The 20,371-nt window shown below is 41.8% G+C and overlaps 1 protein-coding gene across 2 annotated transcripts in view; it reads right to left on the bottom strand.

Annotated features, from left to right (window-relative positions):
- Positions 1–10,757: 10,757 nt before the first annotated feature.
- The window catches only part of LOC126251546 (1-phosphatidylinositol 3-phosphate 5-kinase), a 437,758-nt gene continuing 428,144 nt past the window's right edge, over positions 10,758–20,371 (bottom strand). For both annotated transcript variants that reach the window (XM_049952056.1, XM_049952057.1), the window contains one exon: positions 10,758–11,220. In XM_049952056.1, the coding sequence (XP_049808013.1) occupies positions 11,096–11,220 (125 nt within the window). In that variant the 3' untranslated portion in view covers positions 10,758–11,095. The remainder of the gene's footprint in view (positions 11,221–20,371) is intronic.

Genomic DNA, 20,371 nt, shown 5'->3' with positions numbered 1-20,371 from the left:
CAGTCCCTATTGTGATGTTATTACGCCACTTGTAACCTTTCAGGCCAGCATGGTTTCCTCTGTTAGTCTTCACGCCCATTTACCTATGTTTTTTCTACCTGAAAGTTCATTCGTGGTTCCTTTGTCAACTGAATTACCCGCTTTATCTAATACATCAAATGATCATCTTTTAACGTCAATTGACGACCTCTTAAAACATGAGAAAGGACAAATTTCTTACGATTCACTTATGTGAATGGCAGCCAGCCACTAAACTATGTACAACCATTCTACCCAGTTCCACGGTAACCCCGGTCACTGCTATTCTTATTATTGTACTGATATGGATCGTGTATAAAAAGGGGTTTTGCAAATGGTTACGATGGTCCCTCCGATAGTCCCAGAACCTCAACCTCATGGCGAATATCACCCATGATTTGAAAGAAAAAACCTATCAAGGCACGTACCCTCCTTTAGTTTAAGAGTTCAACTGTGTTATCTACCAATGTGAAAACTTGTGCAGCATAGTGAAGTGTTCCCCCAGTGTTAACCCCCTTTTTAAAGGTGTGTGAAATGTGTGAACCTCCCCTCATATTCCACTGCACTGAGTTCCAGTGAACAGACCTGGCCACCGCCATGCCCCCCTTCCAGCCAGCAGCTTGTGCACTGCCCGCTGAGGACAACTCAATGCGCTGCATCGTGCCACTCAGTCCTGCATGTAACTTCGATGGTATGTATACTTATTTAAAAACAAAGACACTTGGCATGTATGCCTGGTTCAAATTATTACTTTCTAAGGTGTTTTATTACCACTTGTTAACTTATGTAATTTTGTTTTGATGTTTTATACTATTTATTCCTTGTTCTTGTGAAAACATAATATAGATGAAGTGTGTAAACCCCTTTATGACCCCTAGGAGGACTTCAAAGTCTCCACACACATTTCTAATTTAAGGCCCCTGCCATCTTCTGTGGGAACCTTTAACTTTAATGTCTACTTTGTTTTGAAAAATAAAATTGTCTACATTTAAATATCAATTAAATTGAGTGAATTCACATATGTTCTCTGCTCCCATGGAAGGGGGAGGAGTGTAAGGTTGAGCCAGATAGTATGGGATTCTATCGTTAATTTACTTCAAAAGGTTGATTTCATTCTCTCGTTACGGTCCAGCATCAGCCAGCAACTTTGGCTGCCTGTAATTTGCTCATCCCATGGTCTGGCAACAGCAAGTCAGCACTGGGGTGGGCAATTTCGATCACACACCTCCCTCGTGTGCTGACAAGGTAATGCTGCCTAGGCAATGCTGACCAGGCCACGCTTTGGAAGTTTCCGTGCTGCCCCCGCGGGTTTCTTGGCTTCCGACCAATCAGGGTGGAGGAAGCCGCGTGGCCAGGCTGGATGTACCCTGCCACCTGTCGGGAGACTCTCTCAGTGCTGCGCGCCCTGTAGCTGTGAGCACCACCTGCCTCTCCCGATGCTGGGGTGCCATGGACTTTGTCTCTATAGCTGAGTCCAAATGGCAGATGCCACTATTCATTAACTTCACCCAGGTTTGATGCAAACTATGCATTGCCTACCACTATGCTCTGGCTCACCCTCACCTCCCTAGGCCTGACTCATGTTGCCCATTTGAATGCATTTTCTGCCAATAAATGGCCTCTTCACAAAAATTGCTCAAATGATTTATTTACACGGCCATCTTAGCTGCTCCGGTGATCCTGAACAGCTTATAAAATACAGATTCCTCTTTCTTGAACTCCTTGTACGCTGTGTGAAATTCCCCTTCTGCATCATGTAATAACAATTTTTGTTCCCAAAAGTTTTTGTGTTGTTTTGCGCTTCCGTCTTCCTTCTCTAACAGCCAAGTTATTCTTGCAAGCTGCACTTGCAAAACAGTTGAAAATCATTTTGTGAAGATCAAAGTTCCTGCAAAAAGCAGTTGAGAACAGCCACGTGAGTTGAGATCTCATGACTTGAACTGACTTCATGTTCTGTCATGTGATGGACAGTGTGAATACACTTCATGTGACAATACTGTGATGTGATGCTGCTGACACACAGTAATAATAAAATGGTGACCATGACAGAACCAATAAGCTGTAGATAAATTAATAGCAGAGTAATATATTAATTTATGGAAGTATGTTATTATATCAATGTGTGATTTTATTAAATGATTTGTACTTTGTTGCATGTATTGAGTTGAGCTGGATAGCATGCCATAGCCGAGCTGTAGGAATCCATCTCATCACTTCTCATCACAGGTAACCTGTATACAAGCAAGCCAAGAACAATATTAGTTTCTCCTGCCCATACCATTGTATATTTTTAATTGAAGTTCTGTAGGATTAGAGCATAGTTGTTGTTTGTTATCATAATACTTAAAGACTTGAGGTAATCTATTTGTAGTATAAGTCATCTCTTTAGGATTGTTATGACTTATTGAGTGAAATCTTTGTGTAATTGAGTAAAATTAATTGTGCACTAAATATGAAAAAAATTCGTGGAAATTTTTGTAAGGGAATGGTCAAAACCAGGCCATATTTCACCATGCAGCAAGAACAAGAATTGAATGTGCAGCTTGTTAGAGAAGTATATGAGGTACAGTAGCTTGTGGCATCAAACCAACATGCTGTAGCCACAATGACTGAGATTTTGATTTCAGGTTTTGATCAACTACAATTACTGGTTTCTCTACAACAGTGGGAAATGCTGCTGCTCAGCAATCCAAGATGTCTACAACTGTAAGTAATGTTGCTGCTCAGCAATCTGAGATATCAACAATACTTAGTAATCTTGCTTCTCAGCAAGCTGAGATGCCAAATTCAATCAGGCACATTCATGGAACGAACAACAGAATATCAGTTATGTATCTGGATACATACAAGATGATGTGGTTCTTTGGGCTACTGGTATGGATGTGTGCCAGACGTACGAGATTTTGATTAGCGGAAGTACTGGCCTAAAGGATCTCAGGAAAGACAAAAGTGACAAGTATTCAGTTCCAAGCCATTTTTATATTGAAGTAATTTGAAGTGATATTTTGAGAAGTGTCTCATCAAAGTTGGCTCTTGGAATGAACCACTTACATTTAACAATATTTTGCGAGTTCTCAAGGAAAACACAGAAAAAAAACTTATCCATGCATCTGAGGAAAACTGAGAAAAGTTCATGTCTGTGCTCGACTTGGTCATCTTGATACAAGAGGATATTTGGTCAAGTACAAACCAAGATAACTTTCATGCACAGGGTGTGAATCAAAGTAATTGCCACGCTAATAACAACCAACATAATGTGAAAGAGACAAGCCGAAACTGTCACAAATCTTATCATAATAATAACACTGGTCTATCTTTCAACCAGTGAGCAAATATCAGTGGAAATGGCTACTATATGATGAAAACAAACAGAACAGATCAGAACGTAGATTTAATACAATGCACAACTCCTCACTGTAATTGGAATCTGAATATGAATAGCCTTCAGCCATCAACAAGCATTGAGTGGAGGGAACTGACCCCCGGTAATTTCTGAAGTGGTTGATGATGCTGCCCATGTAAATGAGCAACACCCTGTAAACTAAACCCAACAAAATCATTTCCCAGAGGAGTGGTCAAAGAATTGAGTAAGGGCTATGCACTTCTGCTCCGTGAAGGGTTGAACATGATGGAAGAAATTTCCACAGGTGTGAACAGATGTAATGGAAAACACTCTTCAGTAACTATTTCTGCAGTTTTAACTAATGTAGAAGATATTTCAGTTCAAGTTGTGCTTGACACAAGTGCCTCAGTTAATGCCATCTCCAGTAACTTCTTTGGAAGAGTTTCTCAGAATACAGTATTACCAACACTTCCTGTTCAGAAACGCAAAATTATCAGGGTAATTGGCACTTGGGCACAAAATGTAAGGATACAGACAATGCTGGTACTGAAGACAGGAAATGCAGCAATAAAATGGGTATTCCTCATTGTTATTGTTGTGGTCTTCAGTCCTGAGACTGGTTTGATGCAGCTCTCAATGCTACTCTATCCTGTGCAAGCTTCTTCATCTCCCAGTACCTACTGCAACCTACATCCTTCTGAATCTGTTTAGTGTATTCATCTCTTGGTCTCCCTCTACGATTTTTACCCTCCACACTGCCCTCCACTACTAAATTGGTTATGCCTTGATGCCTCAGAACATGTCCTACCAACCGATCCCTTCTTCTAGTCAAGTTGTGCCACAAACTTTCCTTCTCCCCAATCCTATTCAATACCTCCTCATTAGTTATACGATCTACCCATCTAATCTTCAGCATTCTTCTGTAGCACCACATTTCGAAAGCTTCAATTCTCTTCTTATCCAAACTAGTTATTGTCCATGTTTCACTTCCATACATGGCTACGCTCCATACAAATACTTTTAGAAATGACTTCATGACACTTAAATCAATACTCGATGTTAACAAATTTCTCTTCTTCAGAAACACTTTCCTTGCCATTGCCAGTCTACATTTGATATCCTCTCTACTTCGACCATCATCAGTTATTTTGCTCCCCAAATAGCAAAACTCCTTTATTACTTTAAGTGTCTCATTTCCTAATCTAATTTCCTCAGCATCACCCGATTTAATTCGACTACATTCCATTATCCTCATTTTGCTTTTGTTGACGTTCATCTTATACCCTCCTTTCATGACACTGTCCATTCCGTTCAACTGCTCTTCCAAGCACTTTGCTGTCTCTGACAGAATTACAATGTCATCAGCGAACCTCAAAGTTTTTATTTCTTCTCCATGGATTTTAATACCTACTCCGAATTTTTCTTTTGTTTCCTTCAGTCAGTGAGCCATCTTCATACATTTTCATATGAACTGAAGTATTGTTCAGTGAGAGCGTGTCATAGTGAGGCAAATAAATCATAATTGGATGAAGCCAAGTCTGGAGAATAAGCCACATGCCCTAGCATTTCCCAACTGAATGCCTCGATTGTTTCCCAGACCCACTTTTCTGTGTGTGATGGGGCATTATCATGGAGCAATATGAATCTGAGTTGCCTTTTTCCACATTCCGGTCATTTTTCATGAAATGCTTGATTTAAATCTATCATTTTCTATTGGTAGCAATCAGTGTTAAACATTTCACCAGGTTTTAGCAGCTCATAAAAGATGAAACCCTTCTGATCCTATCAAATACAGAGCATTGTCTTCTTTCCAAAACGATTTGGTCTTGCATTGGATGTCAATGGTTTGCTTGGGTTCATCCATGATTTACGATGCTTAGGATTCTCAAAATATATCCATTTTTCATCATCTGTCACTATTCATGGAGAAACTAGTTTCTTTTGTATCTGGCGAGCAGCATTTCATAAGTGGTCTTTTGATTTGCTTGCTGTCTTTCATTCAGTTCATGTGGAACCCATTTTTCCACTTTCTGCACCTTTCCCATAGCTTTCAACAAAGAGGAACAGCTTTCTGTGTCACATTCAGTTGTTCCACGAGTTCCAGCTGAGTTTGAGTACCACCTTCATCCAATAAAATCCACAATTTTTGGTGGTTTCTGGCGCTCATCATTTCCAGTGTCAAAATCACCACTTCTGGATTTCTTTTTAACCACTCAAAACACTGTGTTTTCCAAAGAGTAAGTTTGCTGAAAGCTTTGACAAGCATTCGATGTCATTCTGCATCATTTTTCTTCAAATGATAACAGAAAACCAATGCTGTCCACAGATTGTAGTTCATGGGCACAAAACTTGACATGTTTATGGGTTTGATACAGACACGGATGTATGGAACTTGGGTTACTGTGTGTTGACATTCATCGTCAGCCGTTACAGAAAGCAGATGGTGCTGCAGAAAAATGTTCAAATGTGTGTGAAATCTTATGGCACTTAACTGCTAAGGTCATCCTAAGGACAAACACACATACCCACGCCTGAGGGAGGACTCGAACCTCCGTCGAGACCAGCCACACAGTCCATGACTGCAGCGCCTTAGACCGCTCAGCTAATCCTGCGCGGCGGCGCTGCAGACATGGTCTCATGGGCCCTACACTGACAGCTAGTACCCTATATAGGGAAATTCCGGTTTATACTTCTACACCTGGTAAATTAATGCAACTTTGTAAATGGATGATCTAATGATTGTATTTTAGTTTCTTAATAACAACAATATAAAATATGGATGAATATTAAATGTAATTCAATTTTTCCCTGGATTGTCAGCAGTGGTTATGCATAAACCACATAAAACTATGTTGCAGATGTATTCCCATTTGTAATTTTATATAAAAATGTTATTAATCATTCTTATTTAGTAATTGATGTGTTTCATGAAGATTAGATTAAGGGAATATATCGATTCTCAATTTAAAACTAATGCATGCAGAGGATCCTTACCTGCAGACACCTAACTGGAGTGTTCTTATGAATTGACTTTGAGTTCAGATGCTTAATATATGTTAGTATCAGCTGGTACCCGCATTTGCCAGCTATTATTTTTATCTTGTGTTATGCACATTAAGTGTACTTCTTTTTTGAAGCCAGTACCATGCTTTAGAGTATCAGCCTTGGTGTGTAGTTTTTATTGATGATCTAACTCCTCCCTGTAGTGAATACAGTGGTAGTGATTCATCAATAATTAAGTATCAACTTAACAAATGAAAGATGGACACTGTATTACTGCCGACTACAAACTCAATGGAAGTGTTGTAAGATGATATATAAATTGTGTTCAGTTTTTATAATAATATCTTGAGGCATATGAGTGATAAAAATATGAAAAAAACGGGCAGTGGTATTCTTGATCAACTGTGGACTATTACTTAGTTTTTGGCTGGTTCAATAGATATTACTGTTGCCAAGAAAAAAGAAAAAGAAGGTGTGTTGGTGTGGTCAAGGAAGCATAGCTTTGTGCTTGACAGAGACAAATTACAACTGGTGCAAGTTGCATTTGCATTGTACAGTGAAAGTGACTTGCACATCAATGAATGCTACTAGTCACTGGAATTGACTCCAACTTTTTCCATATTTCTGTCAATTCTTTCCGAATCTCACTATTCAGGACAGAACATCGTTGGGCAAACATGCTGGACTATCTCCTTTCACAGGACAATTAACAGGACCTAGTATTTAAGTATGTACAGTTCATTTCATGTTATGAGTAATTTGTTGGAGTTTCGGAGTGAAGAAGTTTGAACCCATCCTTCCTTATGGTGGTCAACCCTGTTTACCATCCCACACAACCATACATGCCTGATACAGTGTCAAGAGGGGCATCTTCCCACACCATACCTAAGCCATACTTCCAGAATTTCTGATGTTGCACAGATTTCGACATCTATCCATTGTCTAATGTAGTCTTCTGTCCTAGTTCCACTAGAGCAGTTTGACAACCATGAAACGGGGTGAATAGAAACAGCAAGGTGAATAGAAACAAAACTTCATATGCACAATTACTTCGAATATTGTAAGGTTGTACCGGACATTAATTTTAACTATTATTTGAAGATAGTAATTGTTCTTGAAAGAAAAGATACCATTGATGACCGTGCAGATTCTCTAGAATAAATGATAATTAATTGAAACCCTCAGCTGCCGGCAGGTGTTGTTGATATACCTCGATGGGGACTGCTGAAAATGTGTGCCCTGACCAGGACTCGAACCTGGGATCTCCTGCTTACATGGCAGATGCTCTATCCATCTGAGTCACCGAGGACACAGATAAACAGCGCGACTGCAGGGACTTATCCCTTGCACGCTTCCTGTGAGACCCACATTCCCAACTGTCCACAATCTATCTATTAGATACATTACGTATGTAGATTGTTTACCTTTAGTAAGGGTTCTCTGGCCAGAAAGGGGAAGGAAGTGAGAAGGTTTACGAATAATTTCCCTGGTCATGATTTTGTGGCATCATTTATGAGGCGACACAAACATCAATTAGCAGTGCAAATGGGCCGAAACATAAAACACTCTAGAGCTGGTGTTACACCAGAAACTATCAATAGTTACTTCAATGAACTGTCAAAAGAATTGGAGAATGTGCCATTGTCTAATATAATAAATTATGATGGGACAAATCTTACAGATGATCCAGGAAAACGAAAGGTAGTCACACGGAGGAGAACTAAATATCCCAAAAGGTGGCATTATACTACCCTGTCATGTTGTGTATAAGGCTTTGCATTTATACCGAAGGTGGGCCAAAATATGCAAGATACAATTGGACAAAATCTGGCTGGTTTGATTTGTTCTGCTTCGATGATTGGGTCCTTACAGTTGCTGCCCCAACCTGAAAAAGTTGAAAGGTAAGATATCTCTCATTGGAGACAATTTATCTTCACATCTGTAAATAGAATCAGTTAAGCTGTGTCAGGACAATGACATGAGATTCCTACCAGCAAATTCAACGCACGTGACACAACCACTAGATGTGGCATTTTTTTTGACCTCTTAAGACTACTTGGCACCAAATCTTAGAAGAATGGAAGAAAGGCCCAGGAAGAAATGAGGCAACATGAAACTTGACTGAGACTCGAACTCGGGACCTTTGCCTTTTGCGGGCAAGTGCTCTACCAAATGAGCTACCCAAGCATGACTCACGACCCGTCCTCACAGCTTCATTTCTGCCAGTATCTCATCTCCTACCTTCCAAACTTCACAGAAGCTCTTCTGTGATCCTTGAAGAACTAGCACTCCTGGAAGAAAGGATATTGCGGAGACATGGCTTAGCCACAGCCTGGAATATGTTACCAGAATGAGATTTTCACTCTGCAGTGGAGTGTGCAGTGATATGAAACTTCCTGGCAGATTAAAACAGTGTGCTGGACTGAGACTCGAACTCGGGACCTTTGCCTTTCACAGGCAAGTACTCTACCAACTGAGCTACCCAAGCAGGACTCACAACCCATCCTCACAGCTTCAATTCTACCAGTACCTCATCTTCTACCTTCCAAACTTCACAGACACTCTTCTGTGAACCTTGTAGAACTAGCACTTCCAGAAGAAAGGATACTGCAGAGACATGGTTTGGCCACAGCCTGGGGGATGTTTGCAGAATGAGATTTTCACTGTGCAGTAGAGTGTGCGCTGATATGGATCTTCCTGGCAGATTAAAACTGTGTGCCAGACCAAGACTCGAACTCGGGACTTTTGCCTTTCGTGGGCAAGTGCTCTAGTTCTGCAAGGTCTGCAGAAGAGCTTCTGTGAAAGTTGGAAGGTAGGAGATGAGGTACTAGATGAATTGAAGCAGTGTGGATGGGTTGTGAGTCGTGTTCGGGTAGCTCATTTGGTAGAGCACTTGCCAACGAAAGTCAAAGGTCTCAAGTTCGAGTCTTGGTCCAGCACACAGTTTTAATCCGTGAGGAAGTTTCACATCAGTGCACACTCAACTGTAGAGTGAAAATGTCATTCTGAATGAGGCAACAGTTCCTAGGGATAAATTTTCCCTGCTTTTGAAAAAGTTGGGTGACTCCTTGAAGGAAAAAAAATGTTATTGCAGGTTTTAGGAAATGTGGGATTGTGCCTCCAAACCGCAATAAAGTATTGTCAGTGCTCCCAGGTACTGGTACCAGTAAATGAAAACCAGGAAAGAACAATCTTGAAGAATCCACTAATGCTGTTGACAACAGTTTTAAAGAACTCTTTCAGAGTCTTAGACAAGACCGGACTCCTAAACAAAGGAGAAAAAGGACAAAAGTTAACGTCCAACCTGGCAGAAGTGTTAGTGTTGATGACTTTGAGGACCTGGATGGGGAGGATGTAACCCCAATTCTTCACTTTACAGAGATCCAAGCCCTTGTACATCGAAACAAGCCAAGACAAAGAGGGGGGGGGGGGGGGGGGGAGCAGAAAACGTCTTGATTCATCATCAGAGGATGAAGATTCATAGTGAGTGCAGGACAGTAATGAATACTTGATTTTGTCCTCTTCAAATTCTTCAGATCAAGTTGAAAATACTGGTATCTCCATAAGCCAAGGTGACCATGTGGCAGTCAAAGTATATGGTAAAACATCATCTTTTCGATGTTATGTTTGCAAAGTTAATTACCTTATTGAAAATGGTTTTGTCAGAATATTTTTAAAAAGAGTTCTTCAAAACAAAAAGTTCACAATGACTAAAGACTTCATCTTTTGTTTCAAGAAATGATGTCGTCCTAAATTGGCATTGCCGGTTCTCAGTTCAAGTGTTCATTTCAAAGATATGCTATGCTTTTGAGGATGATCTGTCTGATTTAACATTTTATTAATAATACAGAACCAGGTTCATGGTAAACAGCTGTGTTCTGTTTATTCACCTTAAGTTTGAATAGATTAGCCATGTGACACAAACTTTTTTGTATACTTTACATACTATTAAAATTAATAAATCATTACCTTTTGAAATAAATGTTTATCTATTTATTTCATAATAGAAAAAAAATATTTCATAGCTTTTATAAACCTCTCTTTGCTTTTAAAAGAAACAATGATAGTTTTATAACACTGTTTCTATTCACCCCTATTTGCGGGGTGATTAGATACACCATGTTTAAATGTTTTTTTTTTTAAATTTATTGAAAGAAAATACTTGATAATAATATCATAAGCTGATAAGAGTAATACAGACCTGAGTTTTGGGCAGTATTCTTTTTTTTTAAACTTGACAAACAATAAGTAAATTTTTCAATCAAAGTTCAAATTTGTTGCTATTCACCCCATTTTATGGTAATTGTTTCTGAGTTCCTCACAAAATGGTTTGTGTGATCAAAGGAAATGACATGACTGTCAATTTGTTGTTTTGTGCAATAAAAAATGAACAAATGATATTTATAATGTAATTAATCCAATGCAAATGAGAACATAACTCCAGTACATATTCATGAACATTACACAATATTACTATTTTGTAAATTATTGACCAGAAAACTCAGTTGGAAGACTTCTATTCAGGTTTTCCATCATTTTCCTTGAAGATGTTACCCAACTGGGAAAGTCTGAACTAATTAAAAGGTCTATGGCCATACTGATTGATTGAAGCACTTTTACATAGAAAACAGAAATAGATATCACAGACTAGTATCTGAATAAACCTAAGGAACTGTATAAAATGACAATATACATCATGCACAGAATGGAATGAAATCATTGTAATCCATTTTAATTTTTCATACACATGTCAAAAATGATTGATTTCTCATAAATAGGCTTCTCACTGTTTTTCCATAGACCACTATTTAGAAAAATTGGTGTGATCAAATAGCTTTTATGTGGAGCAACAGTCCCTGAAACCAATATTCCATGAGACATTATAAAATTTCTTCAGGTATAAAAATAGAACTAAAATTGAATCAGCAACAATTTCTTTCTTATAGCATGATACTTACATCCAATAATCTTAATGTACAGGCACTAGAGATAACAATGCCCAGTGGTTGCAAACTGATATCACTTGCATAATAAAGTACAGTGCTATAATGCAAAATTTTTTTAAATAAAGGAAAGAAATAATTCTCAAATCAATTACACTGTCGCTAAGAAATTTAAACATTCAGCACAATAATGATAATGTTACCATGAAAGACTGAAATTAGACAATGTTAGTATTCTACAACGAATGTTGACACAACCAAATACATCAGTGAAAGACCAGATATGTGGTCATATTATCATACATTTGACCCATTGCTGCTGACAAGTACAAATGAGCTGTGGTGGCGAGCAAAATTAAAAGCCGAGGGGAGATAGAGAAAAATGAGAAAAATACCAAATTCTTTGTTCTCACTCACCATATAGTGGAGATACTGAGTCGCGATAGGCACAATAAAAAGATTCACACAATCATAGCTTTCGGCCATTAAGGCCTTTGTCAGCAGTAGACACACATACACACACGCAAGCGCAGCTTGCACACACGTCTGCAGTCTCAGAGAGCTGAAACTACACTGTGAGCAGCAGCACCAGTGCATGATGGGAGTGGCGACTGGGTGGGGGTAAGGAGGAGGGAGGGGCAGGGAGGGGGAGGGGTAGTATGGTGGGAGTGGCGGACAGTGAAGAGTTGCAGTTTAGATGGAGGGTAGGAGAGGAGGTGTGGAGGGGGGAGGGGGTAAGTAGCGGAAAGGAGAGAAATAAAAATAAATTAAAAGACTGGGTTTGGTGGTGAAATGATGGCTGTGTAGTGCTGGAATGGGAACAGGGAGGGGGCTGGATGGGTGAGGACAGTGACTAACGAAGGTTGAGGCCAGGAGGGTTATGGGAACCTAGGATGTATTACAGGGAAAGTTCCCACCTGCGCAATTCAGAAAAGCTTGTGTTGGTGGGATGGATCCATACGGCACAGGCTGTGAAGCAGTCATTGAGATGAAGGGTATCATGTTTGGCAGCGTGTTCGGCTACAAGGTGGTCCACTTGTTTTTTGGCCACAGTTTGTCGGTGGCCATTCATGTGGACAGACAGCGTGTTGGTTGTCGTGCCTACATAGAATGCAGCACAGTGGTTGCAGCTTAACTTGTAAATCACATGATTGGTTTCACAGGTAGCCCTGCCTTTGATGGGATAGGTGATGTCAGTGACCGAACTGGAGTAGGTAGTGGTGGTAGGAGGATGTATGGGACAGGTCTTGCATCTAGGTCTATTACAGGGGTATGAGCCATGAGGTAAGGGATTGGGAGCAGGGGTTGTGTAAGGATGGGCGAGTATATTGTGTAGGTTCGGTGGACGGCAGAATACCATGGTAGGAGGGGTGGGAAGGATAGTGGGCAGGACATTTCTCATTTCAGGGCACGACGAGAGGTAATTGAAACCCTGGCAGAGAATGTAATTCAGTTGCTCCAGTCCCAGATGGTACTGAGTTATGAGGGGAATGCTCCTCAGTGGCCAGACTGTGGGACTTTAGAAGGTGGTGGGAGACTGGAAAGATAAGGCACGGGTGATTTGTTTTTTTACAAGGATGGGAGGATAATTACGGTCATTGAAGGCTTCAGTGAGACCTTCGGTATATTTAGAGAGGGACTTCTTGTCACTGCAGATGCGACGACCATGGGTGGCTAGGCTGTATAGAAGGGAATTCTTGGTATGAAATGGGTGGCAGCTGTCGACTGTCCTGTGACCGAGACCATGTGGCATCTGTTTGTTGAGATTCTTAAATACTCTCTGTGTAAGGGTTGCTGTTGTATCCAAGATTTGTAAAAAAAATTAAAATCAAATACCCATGTTTATATTGAATGGCTGCTTTAATGTGCTGTGACTTATTTATTTTGAAAAGTTGTGCACATTAATTGTCAGTAAACAATAAGAGAATTATTTTTAATTTTTTCAATTAAAGTACTATAAAATACTATGGTGAGACTGTACGAATACAAATCCCTGATGCTGATCAGTGGTTTAAAATATGTTTGCGGTTGTTGTTGGAATAAAAGCCTTTGACTTTTCTAAATATAGAAAACAAAGATAGCATCCTCAAGCAGCTTTTCACCTGTAATCTGTTCATGATTTGTAAAGGAAAGTTACTTTTCCTAGACAATATTTATTATCAAGAATGTTGCTGAGAGAAGCAACTAAAACTGAGTCAAGGAGTGGAGGGCAAGGCTGTAGTTGTGAAATAAGTATTCCACACTGAATTTAGCTTTGAAAGCAAAGGACTATTATGCAGTTAAATCTATGGTAACACTTTAAATTTTAGTAAAAGTAAAACTGTATAATGTTAATCACATAATTTACGTTTATTATTGGTATTATTTTCTCTTCTGATGATCAATGTGCTGTTCACTGTAGGTTCCACAGTTTATTTACGTGTGCTGTTTCTTAAGCTTTCTCCTATTTTGAGAAATATAATAATACTATTTTTCATGTTTTGACATGTATCATATATTAAATAACTGAATTTTTGTCTTAATGTAAGCAAAATATTTTTATTCGGCATCCACCATTGGTGCATCTTTTGGAGCCATCAGTGTGAAGAAAGCTGTGACTGGCAAGTCGCGCACGAAGTTCGACAAACCATGAGCAATACACTGCAGCCAGAGTACCCTCCTTTGGGAGCGAGCTGAGGTCGAGATAAATATGAACCGGAGCCTGGAGCCACGGTGGTGTCGGGCTCTCACCTTCTCTGAAGGTGGTAGGGAGGGCAAAATCCAATTGTCGAAGCAGGCGACGAAAGCGGACTCCAGGGGGAAGCAGGGCAGACACATACAACCCATACTGACGGTCAAGAGAATCGGCGAAGAAGGACTGATAAGAGGGGTGGTCGGGCATTGACAACAGTCGGCAGGCATACCGACAAAGCAGTACGTCGCGCCGGTAGGTCAATGGTAATTTGGCAGCTTCAGCATAAAGACTCTCGACGGGACTAGTGTAGAATGCTCCGGTCGCAAGACGTAACCCCCTATGGTGGATGGAGTTGAGACGGCATAAGAGGGATGGCCGAGCAGACGAGTAGACGAGGCTCCCATAATCCAGCTTCGATCAGACTATGGACTGATACAAGCAAAGCAGGACAGTGCGATCCGCTCCCCAAGATGAACCACTAAGAACTCTGAGGACATTAATGGAACGTATACAACGGGCAGCCAAATAAGAGACGTGCGGAGACCAACAAAGTTTCCTGTCCAGTGTGAGCCCTAGAAACTTGGTTGTTTCCACGAATGGGAGAACAACGGGACCGAGATGTAAGGATGGCGGAAGGAATGCTTTATATTGCCAAAAGTTGATGCAAACCATCTTCTCTTCAGAGAACCGGAAGCCATTTGCCACACTCCATGAGTATAGGCTGTCTAGACAGCGCTGAAGGCTGAAGGCAGCGCTCCAGGAGGCATGTTCGCTGGGCACTGCAGTAGATCGTGAAGTCATCGACAAAAAGAGAGCCTGAGACATTAGGTGGAATGCAATCCATAATTGGATTGATCACTATGGCAAAAAGGGCTACGCTCAAGACGGAGCCCTGAGGCACTCCGTTCTCCTGGAGGAAGACGTCGGACAATACGGAACCCACACGTACCCTAAACTTTCGATCTGTTAAAAAGGAATCAATAAAAAGGGGCAGGCGACCGCGTAGACCCCACCTGTGCATAGTGCGGAGGATACCTCCTCTCCAACAGGTATCATAAGCCTTCTCCAAATCGAAGAACACGGCTACCGTTTGGCGCTTTCGCAAAAAGTTGTTCATGATGAATGTCGACAAGGTCACAAGGTGGTCAACAGCGGAGCGGCGGCGACGAAAGCCGCATTGAACATTGGTAAGTAGCCATCGAGATTTAAGAATCCAAGCTAACTGAGCGTTAACCATGCGCTCCATCACCTTACAGACACAGCTTGTAAGAGAAATGGGGTGGTAACTAGAAGGAAGGTGTCTATCCTTCCCGGGTTTGGGTATAGGAACAACGATGGCGTCACGCCAAAGCATGGGGACTTGACCTTCGGTCCAGACGCGATTGTAGGTACGGAGAAGGAAGCTTTTGCCTGCCGGAGAAAGGTGGGCCAGCATCTGAACGTGAAAGGCATCTGGCCCCGGAGCAGAGGACCGGGACAGTGCAAGTGCACGTTCGAGTTCCCGCATAGTAAAGGGGGCATAATAATTTTCCAGATTCAGTGAGTGGAAGGAAGGTCGCCGAGCCTCTTCTGCCTCTTTCCTGGGAAGGAAGGCAGGGTGGTAATGGGCGGAGCTTGACACCTCCGCGAAGAAGTGGCCGAAGTTGTTGGAGCCATCCACAGGATCAACAAGGACCTCATTACCTAAAGTCAGGCCAGGTACCGAGGAGTGGGCCTTAATGCCCGACAGCTGGCGCAGGCCACCTCAGACGACAGAAGAGGGAGTAAAACTGTTAAAGGAGCTGGTGAAAGAGGCCCAACAAGGTTTTTTGCTGTCTTTGATGACTCTACAGCATTGCGCTCGGAGTCGTTTGTATCCAATACAATTCGCCAACGTAGGATGGCGGCGAAAGGTGCGTAAAGCACATCGTCGAGCACGGATGGCATCTCTACAAGCCTCATTCCACCAGGGGACGGAAATGCGACGTGAAGAAGGTCCTCACGCGCGGGGTCCGTTTTGGAACGCTGGACCTCGGAAGCCAGGGGCCGGAACGTTTCCCCGATGGACGCCTGAGAAGAGAATCGCTTCTCCGGCGGCGGAGGGGGAGGAGGAGGAGGAGGAAGGGTTGCCCCTGGGACAGAGGGGGCAGGGGCCGCGAGGGAGGAGGATTTGGAAGGGAGGGATTTGGGAGGCGGAGGCATAGACCCCGGATGGGGTGAGGAGGTGGAGGGGGGACAGGATAGGGGTGAGGATACTGTGGAAGGAGTGGACACGACTGAGGCAAACGAAGTTGTCAACGTCACAGGATGGAGGCGGTCATACTTCTTCTTGGCCTCAGAATAAGAGAGATGATCCAAAGTTTTTAATTCTAGAATCTTCTTCTCCTTCTGATAAGTGGGACAGTCTAAAGATCTAGGCGAGTGGATGCCAGGACAATTGACGCACCGAGGTGGTGGGGTGCATGTATGTTCCTCACGAAGAGGATGGCCAATCGCCACAAAGGGGCTCAGCCTCACACTGTGACGACATGTGCCCGAAGCGCAAACACCGAAAGCAGCGCATAGGAGGCGGGACGTAAGGTCGCACGTCGCACCGGTAGCACATCACCTTTACCTTCTCCGGGAGAACGTCCCACTCGAAGGCGAGGATAAAGGCCTCGGTGTCGATGCGACGGTCTTTGGGGCCGCGCTGGACTTGCTGGACGAAATGCACACCTTGGTGCTCCAGGTTGGCCCTGAGCTCCTCATCAGATTGCAGCAGGAGGTCCCAATGAAAAATAACCCCCTGCGTCCTATTCAGTGCCAGATGCGGGACAATGGACACTGGGATGTCCCCTAGTCGGTCGCACGCCTGGAGCGCCGCCGACTGTGTGGCGGAGGTGGTCTTTACAAGAATGGACCCCGAATTCATTTTACTGAGAGCCTCGATTTCCCCGAAGATGTCCTCGATGTGCTGGACAAAGATCATGGGCTTGGAGGTGGCGAACATCCCCCCATCGGTCCGAGAACAGACTAAATAGCGAGGGAAGTACTTCGCGCCAAGCCGGCGGGCCTGTCCTTCCTCCCAGGGAGTGGCCAAGGGGGAAAGGGCAGGAGAACCAGAACCAGAGACAGTACCTTTCTTTTTAAAAGACTCGGCCGCAGAGTGACCTGATACATGTTGACGTTTCATCTGCGAAATGTCCGCCCCGATACCACCCACTCCGACCAGGGGCTCTCCCCACGGGTGCCACCCAGCCTCAGCAAGGGCAACCTGGCAGGATGACTGTTGCCGGGAGTCCTGATGCCCCAAGGAGATGGGCATCTACTCCTTGGCCGACGTGGGGAGGGTGCAGCTCAGGTATCGGCAGTACGATCCCTGTGTTGTCAGGGGGCTACAACCTAGAGGGTACATGATGACCCCACCACAACGGGCTGGCTACCGTGCTGAATGTCGGGTGCCACGGAAAGTCCATCATGATCGTAGGTGCAGATGGGGACGCACTATGGGCGTAACTTGTGCAACCCATCAGGCGTTTAGGCCCAATTTGAGGAATAGTGGGTGTGGTTACAACGCCGTTACAATGCTGAGTGCCAAGGTCTTAGTGCACTGAGGACCAGTGATACACCACGTAAGGCGTCCTTCCCCAAAAGGCTCATACTTCTGTAGAATTTTGAAAAATGGAGGTCAAACCCCAAGGGGGACCATCACATCGAAGGCCGAAACGGTTGAAACTCCTTTTAGTCGCCTCTTACGACAGGCAGGAATACCTTGGGCCTATTCTTACCCCGGACCCACAGGGGGGCACTTCTGCTAGTACTCAGTACTCTCTCCTACTTTCTGCATACCTTGTGGGACTATCAGTTATGGAAGAAAGGATACTGAGGAGAAATGACTTAGCCACAGCATATAAACATCATCTTATGTACTTAGATTTTAGTGAATGTGAACAATATAGAATTAATAAAATTTTGCTGTTGTAAATTCTGAACCTAATGACTTGTACTTATAGCAATTGCAGCCTGAAGGTATAACAGCTGGCCAGAGTTGGAGTAGTACTCAGTTCTGGACCATTAAGGACACCAGACCTGTGATAGTCTGCACAGCATTTCAGCTGTACATTTTGGCCTGAATTTAGTGTGTTTCACCTGTGTTCCTTCAGCAGTTGACAGAGATTCAGAGTTGCATCTTACTTGGGCTCTGGTTTGATTTCATGATTACCTGGTGGATTAGTTAGAATTGCGAATTATAGTTATTTGTGGTTTAATGAACAGATGTGAGTTGTATTTGTTGGTGGACTGTCAAAAAGTGACTTCTTTAAGCATATGTACTCAGAATTTAGAAATGGTATAGTATTGTCTGCATTATACAGGGGCTCATGAATCAGTCTACGGACTTAGACATTTCTTTCAAGCACATTTGGTGCAGGTTTTTGCAAATAATGGTAAGTTTGTATTGAGTTTAGGCTCAAAATATGCACCAGTGAACAACACTTGTGATATTTATTTGCACAAACTTTCAGATCTTTTATTTCAAACAATTCATGTTGGTCAGAATGATTTGTAGTAGTATTTAGAAATTATGCACTTTTAAGAAATCTGTTGCATTTGTTTTACTAACTGAACTGACAGTGGTGTATGTGACCACACTCCAAGATCAGTAGTGGTCAGTAGTTCAAACAGTAACACAGTGTGAATTATCTGTAATGAGGAAGAAGCCATCGCAGATATGACTAAGTACAATGATTATGACAATTTGGAGAGAGTCATTCATATCAACACTAACAATTTCTTTTGACCTGACTGAAACTAAATTACTTTACCAGAATGGTGGCAGCTGTGGAAACTGTTATCCTCCCTTGAGGAAACACAATTGCTCATCTGCAGCATTTATAATGAATGCTGCTCTTATAGTGAAAATGAATAAGATGAGCAAAGTGACACTAGTCACTGTTGCCTCACTTTTACAAAAAAAAAAAATAATCACTATACTGTCTTCATGTGTTGTTCTAGTTCTTTTTTAGATTTCCAGTTTCAGTTCCTATCAATGTATTCCGACTTCCTGTGTCACCAAAAAGTATTTTACAGCTCAAGATAAAGTCTCAATGGAAAACTGACAAAGACATTCTGGTCACACTGGGCAAACATTTTGTAATGAAAAAACTTTGATAATTTTAGACTAAAAATATCTGCACATGTACTTATGTCACCTTCATGTTGTCAAAATTTCATATAATTTTTTTGTGCTTTCATGTGGCTTGACACATGAGAACAATTCCAACATACAACATATCAAAAAAACCTCAATAGTTCTACACTTTGGTGCACGGAACTACATATATTTTTAATCTATTACATAGTATATTGAAAGAATACATTTTTCATTAATGTTGTTATAGCAGGTCACCAGCAATCTATGCTGGTAGTTTCTCCCCCTTTTCACTTTATTTGTACTCTTACACAAACTTAAGTGCTTCAGTCTTGATTCAGATTATTACTTAGCAGCTTTGTCTAACACCGTGACACGTTTCGTCATCAACAACTGAGACAGTTTGAAAAGTTTGAGGATGTTATTCAAAATAATGTGCCTTGTAAACCAAGAAGATTTTACTCAGGAAACTGCTGTGAAAGATTCTGAGCACAAATACAGTCATTTTAGAAATATTTTGCATGTTTGCCTTGGTAATCTAGCTGTTGGATTGGACTGTAATTTTAAAGGGACTGGTTTTGTGAGCTTGAGGATGAATTGCAGCATCTTCCCTGGCCATCATAGTCACCAGATCTCAATATTATTGAGCCTTTGTTGTCTACTTTCTAGACACAGGTGCATGATCACTCTCCATTGTTAGTTGAACTTGCCACTATTTTGTGAGAAGGATGGTGTAAGATTCCCTTGAAAACCATGTTATGGCCTGCATTTATCCATTCCAAGATAGTTGAAAGCTGTTTTGAATGCCAACAGTTTTCCTGTACCTTTTTAGTAATGGTAATTTGTTGTGTTTTTGGTGTGTCCATGTTTTTGTCCACCCACTGCAGCTCATAAGGTGCATCTCTGACAGAGTATTGTAATATAAGCCACTTAATTTTATGATAAAGACTGTCAGTAGTTGCTGAACATGTGAAGCTACAGAGGCATGCAATATCCGAAATTAAAGAACTCCGTGAGAACTATTATGTATCAAATCACTCAGTCATATATTTTGTGTATGTGAAATGGAATAAGATGATAAGAAAAACCTGAAACACACCATTGACACAAAATACACAGTAATACAGACATAAGGCAACCAATATAATTTTTCTTGTCCTTATCCTGACCTCATGGCATCACTAAAATGGAAGGTGATATAGTTTATTTAGGTAAAGTTGCTGTTTCATTATATTTGTATATAATTAATTGGCAGCTGATACAAAACAGTACAAGAGACAATC

Source organism: Schistocerca nitens, chromosome 4, assembly GCF_023898315.1.
Source record: "Schistocerca nitens isolate TAMUIC-IGC-003100 chromosome 4, iqSchNite1.1, whole genome shotgun sequence".
Lineage (NCBI taxonomy): Eukaryota > Metazoa > Arthropoda > Insecta > Orthoptera > Acrididae > Schistocerca > Schistocerca nitens.
This window is presented reverse-complemented; position numbering and strand designations above follow the sequence as displayed.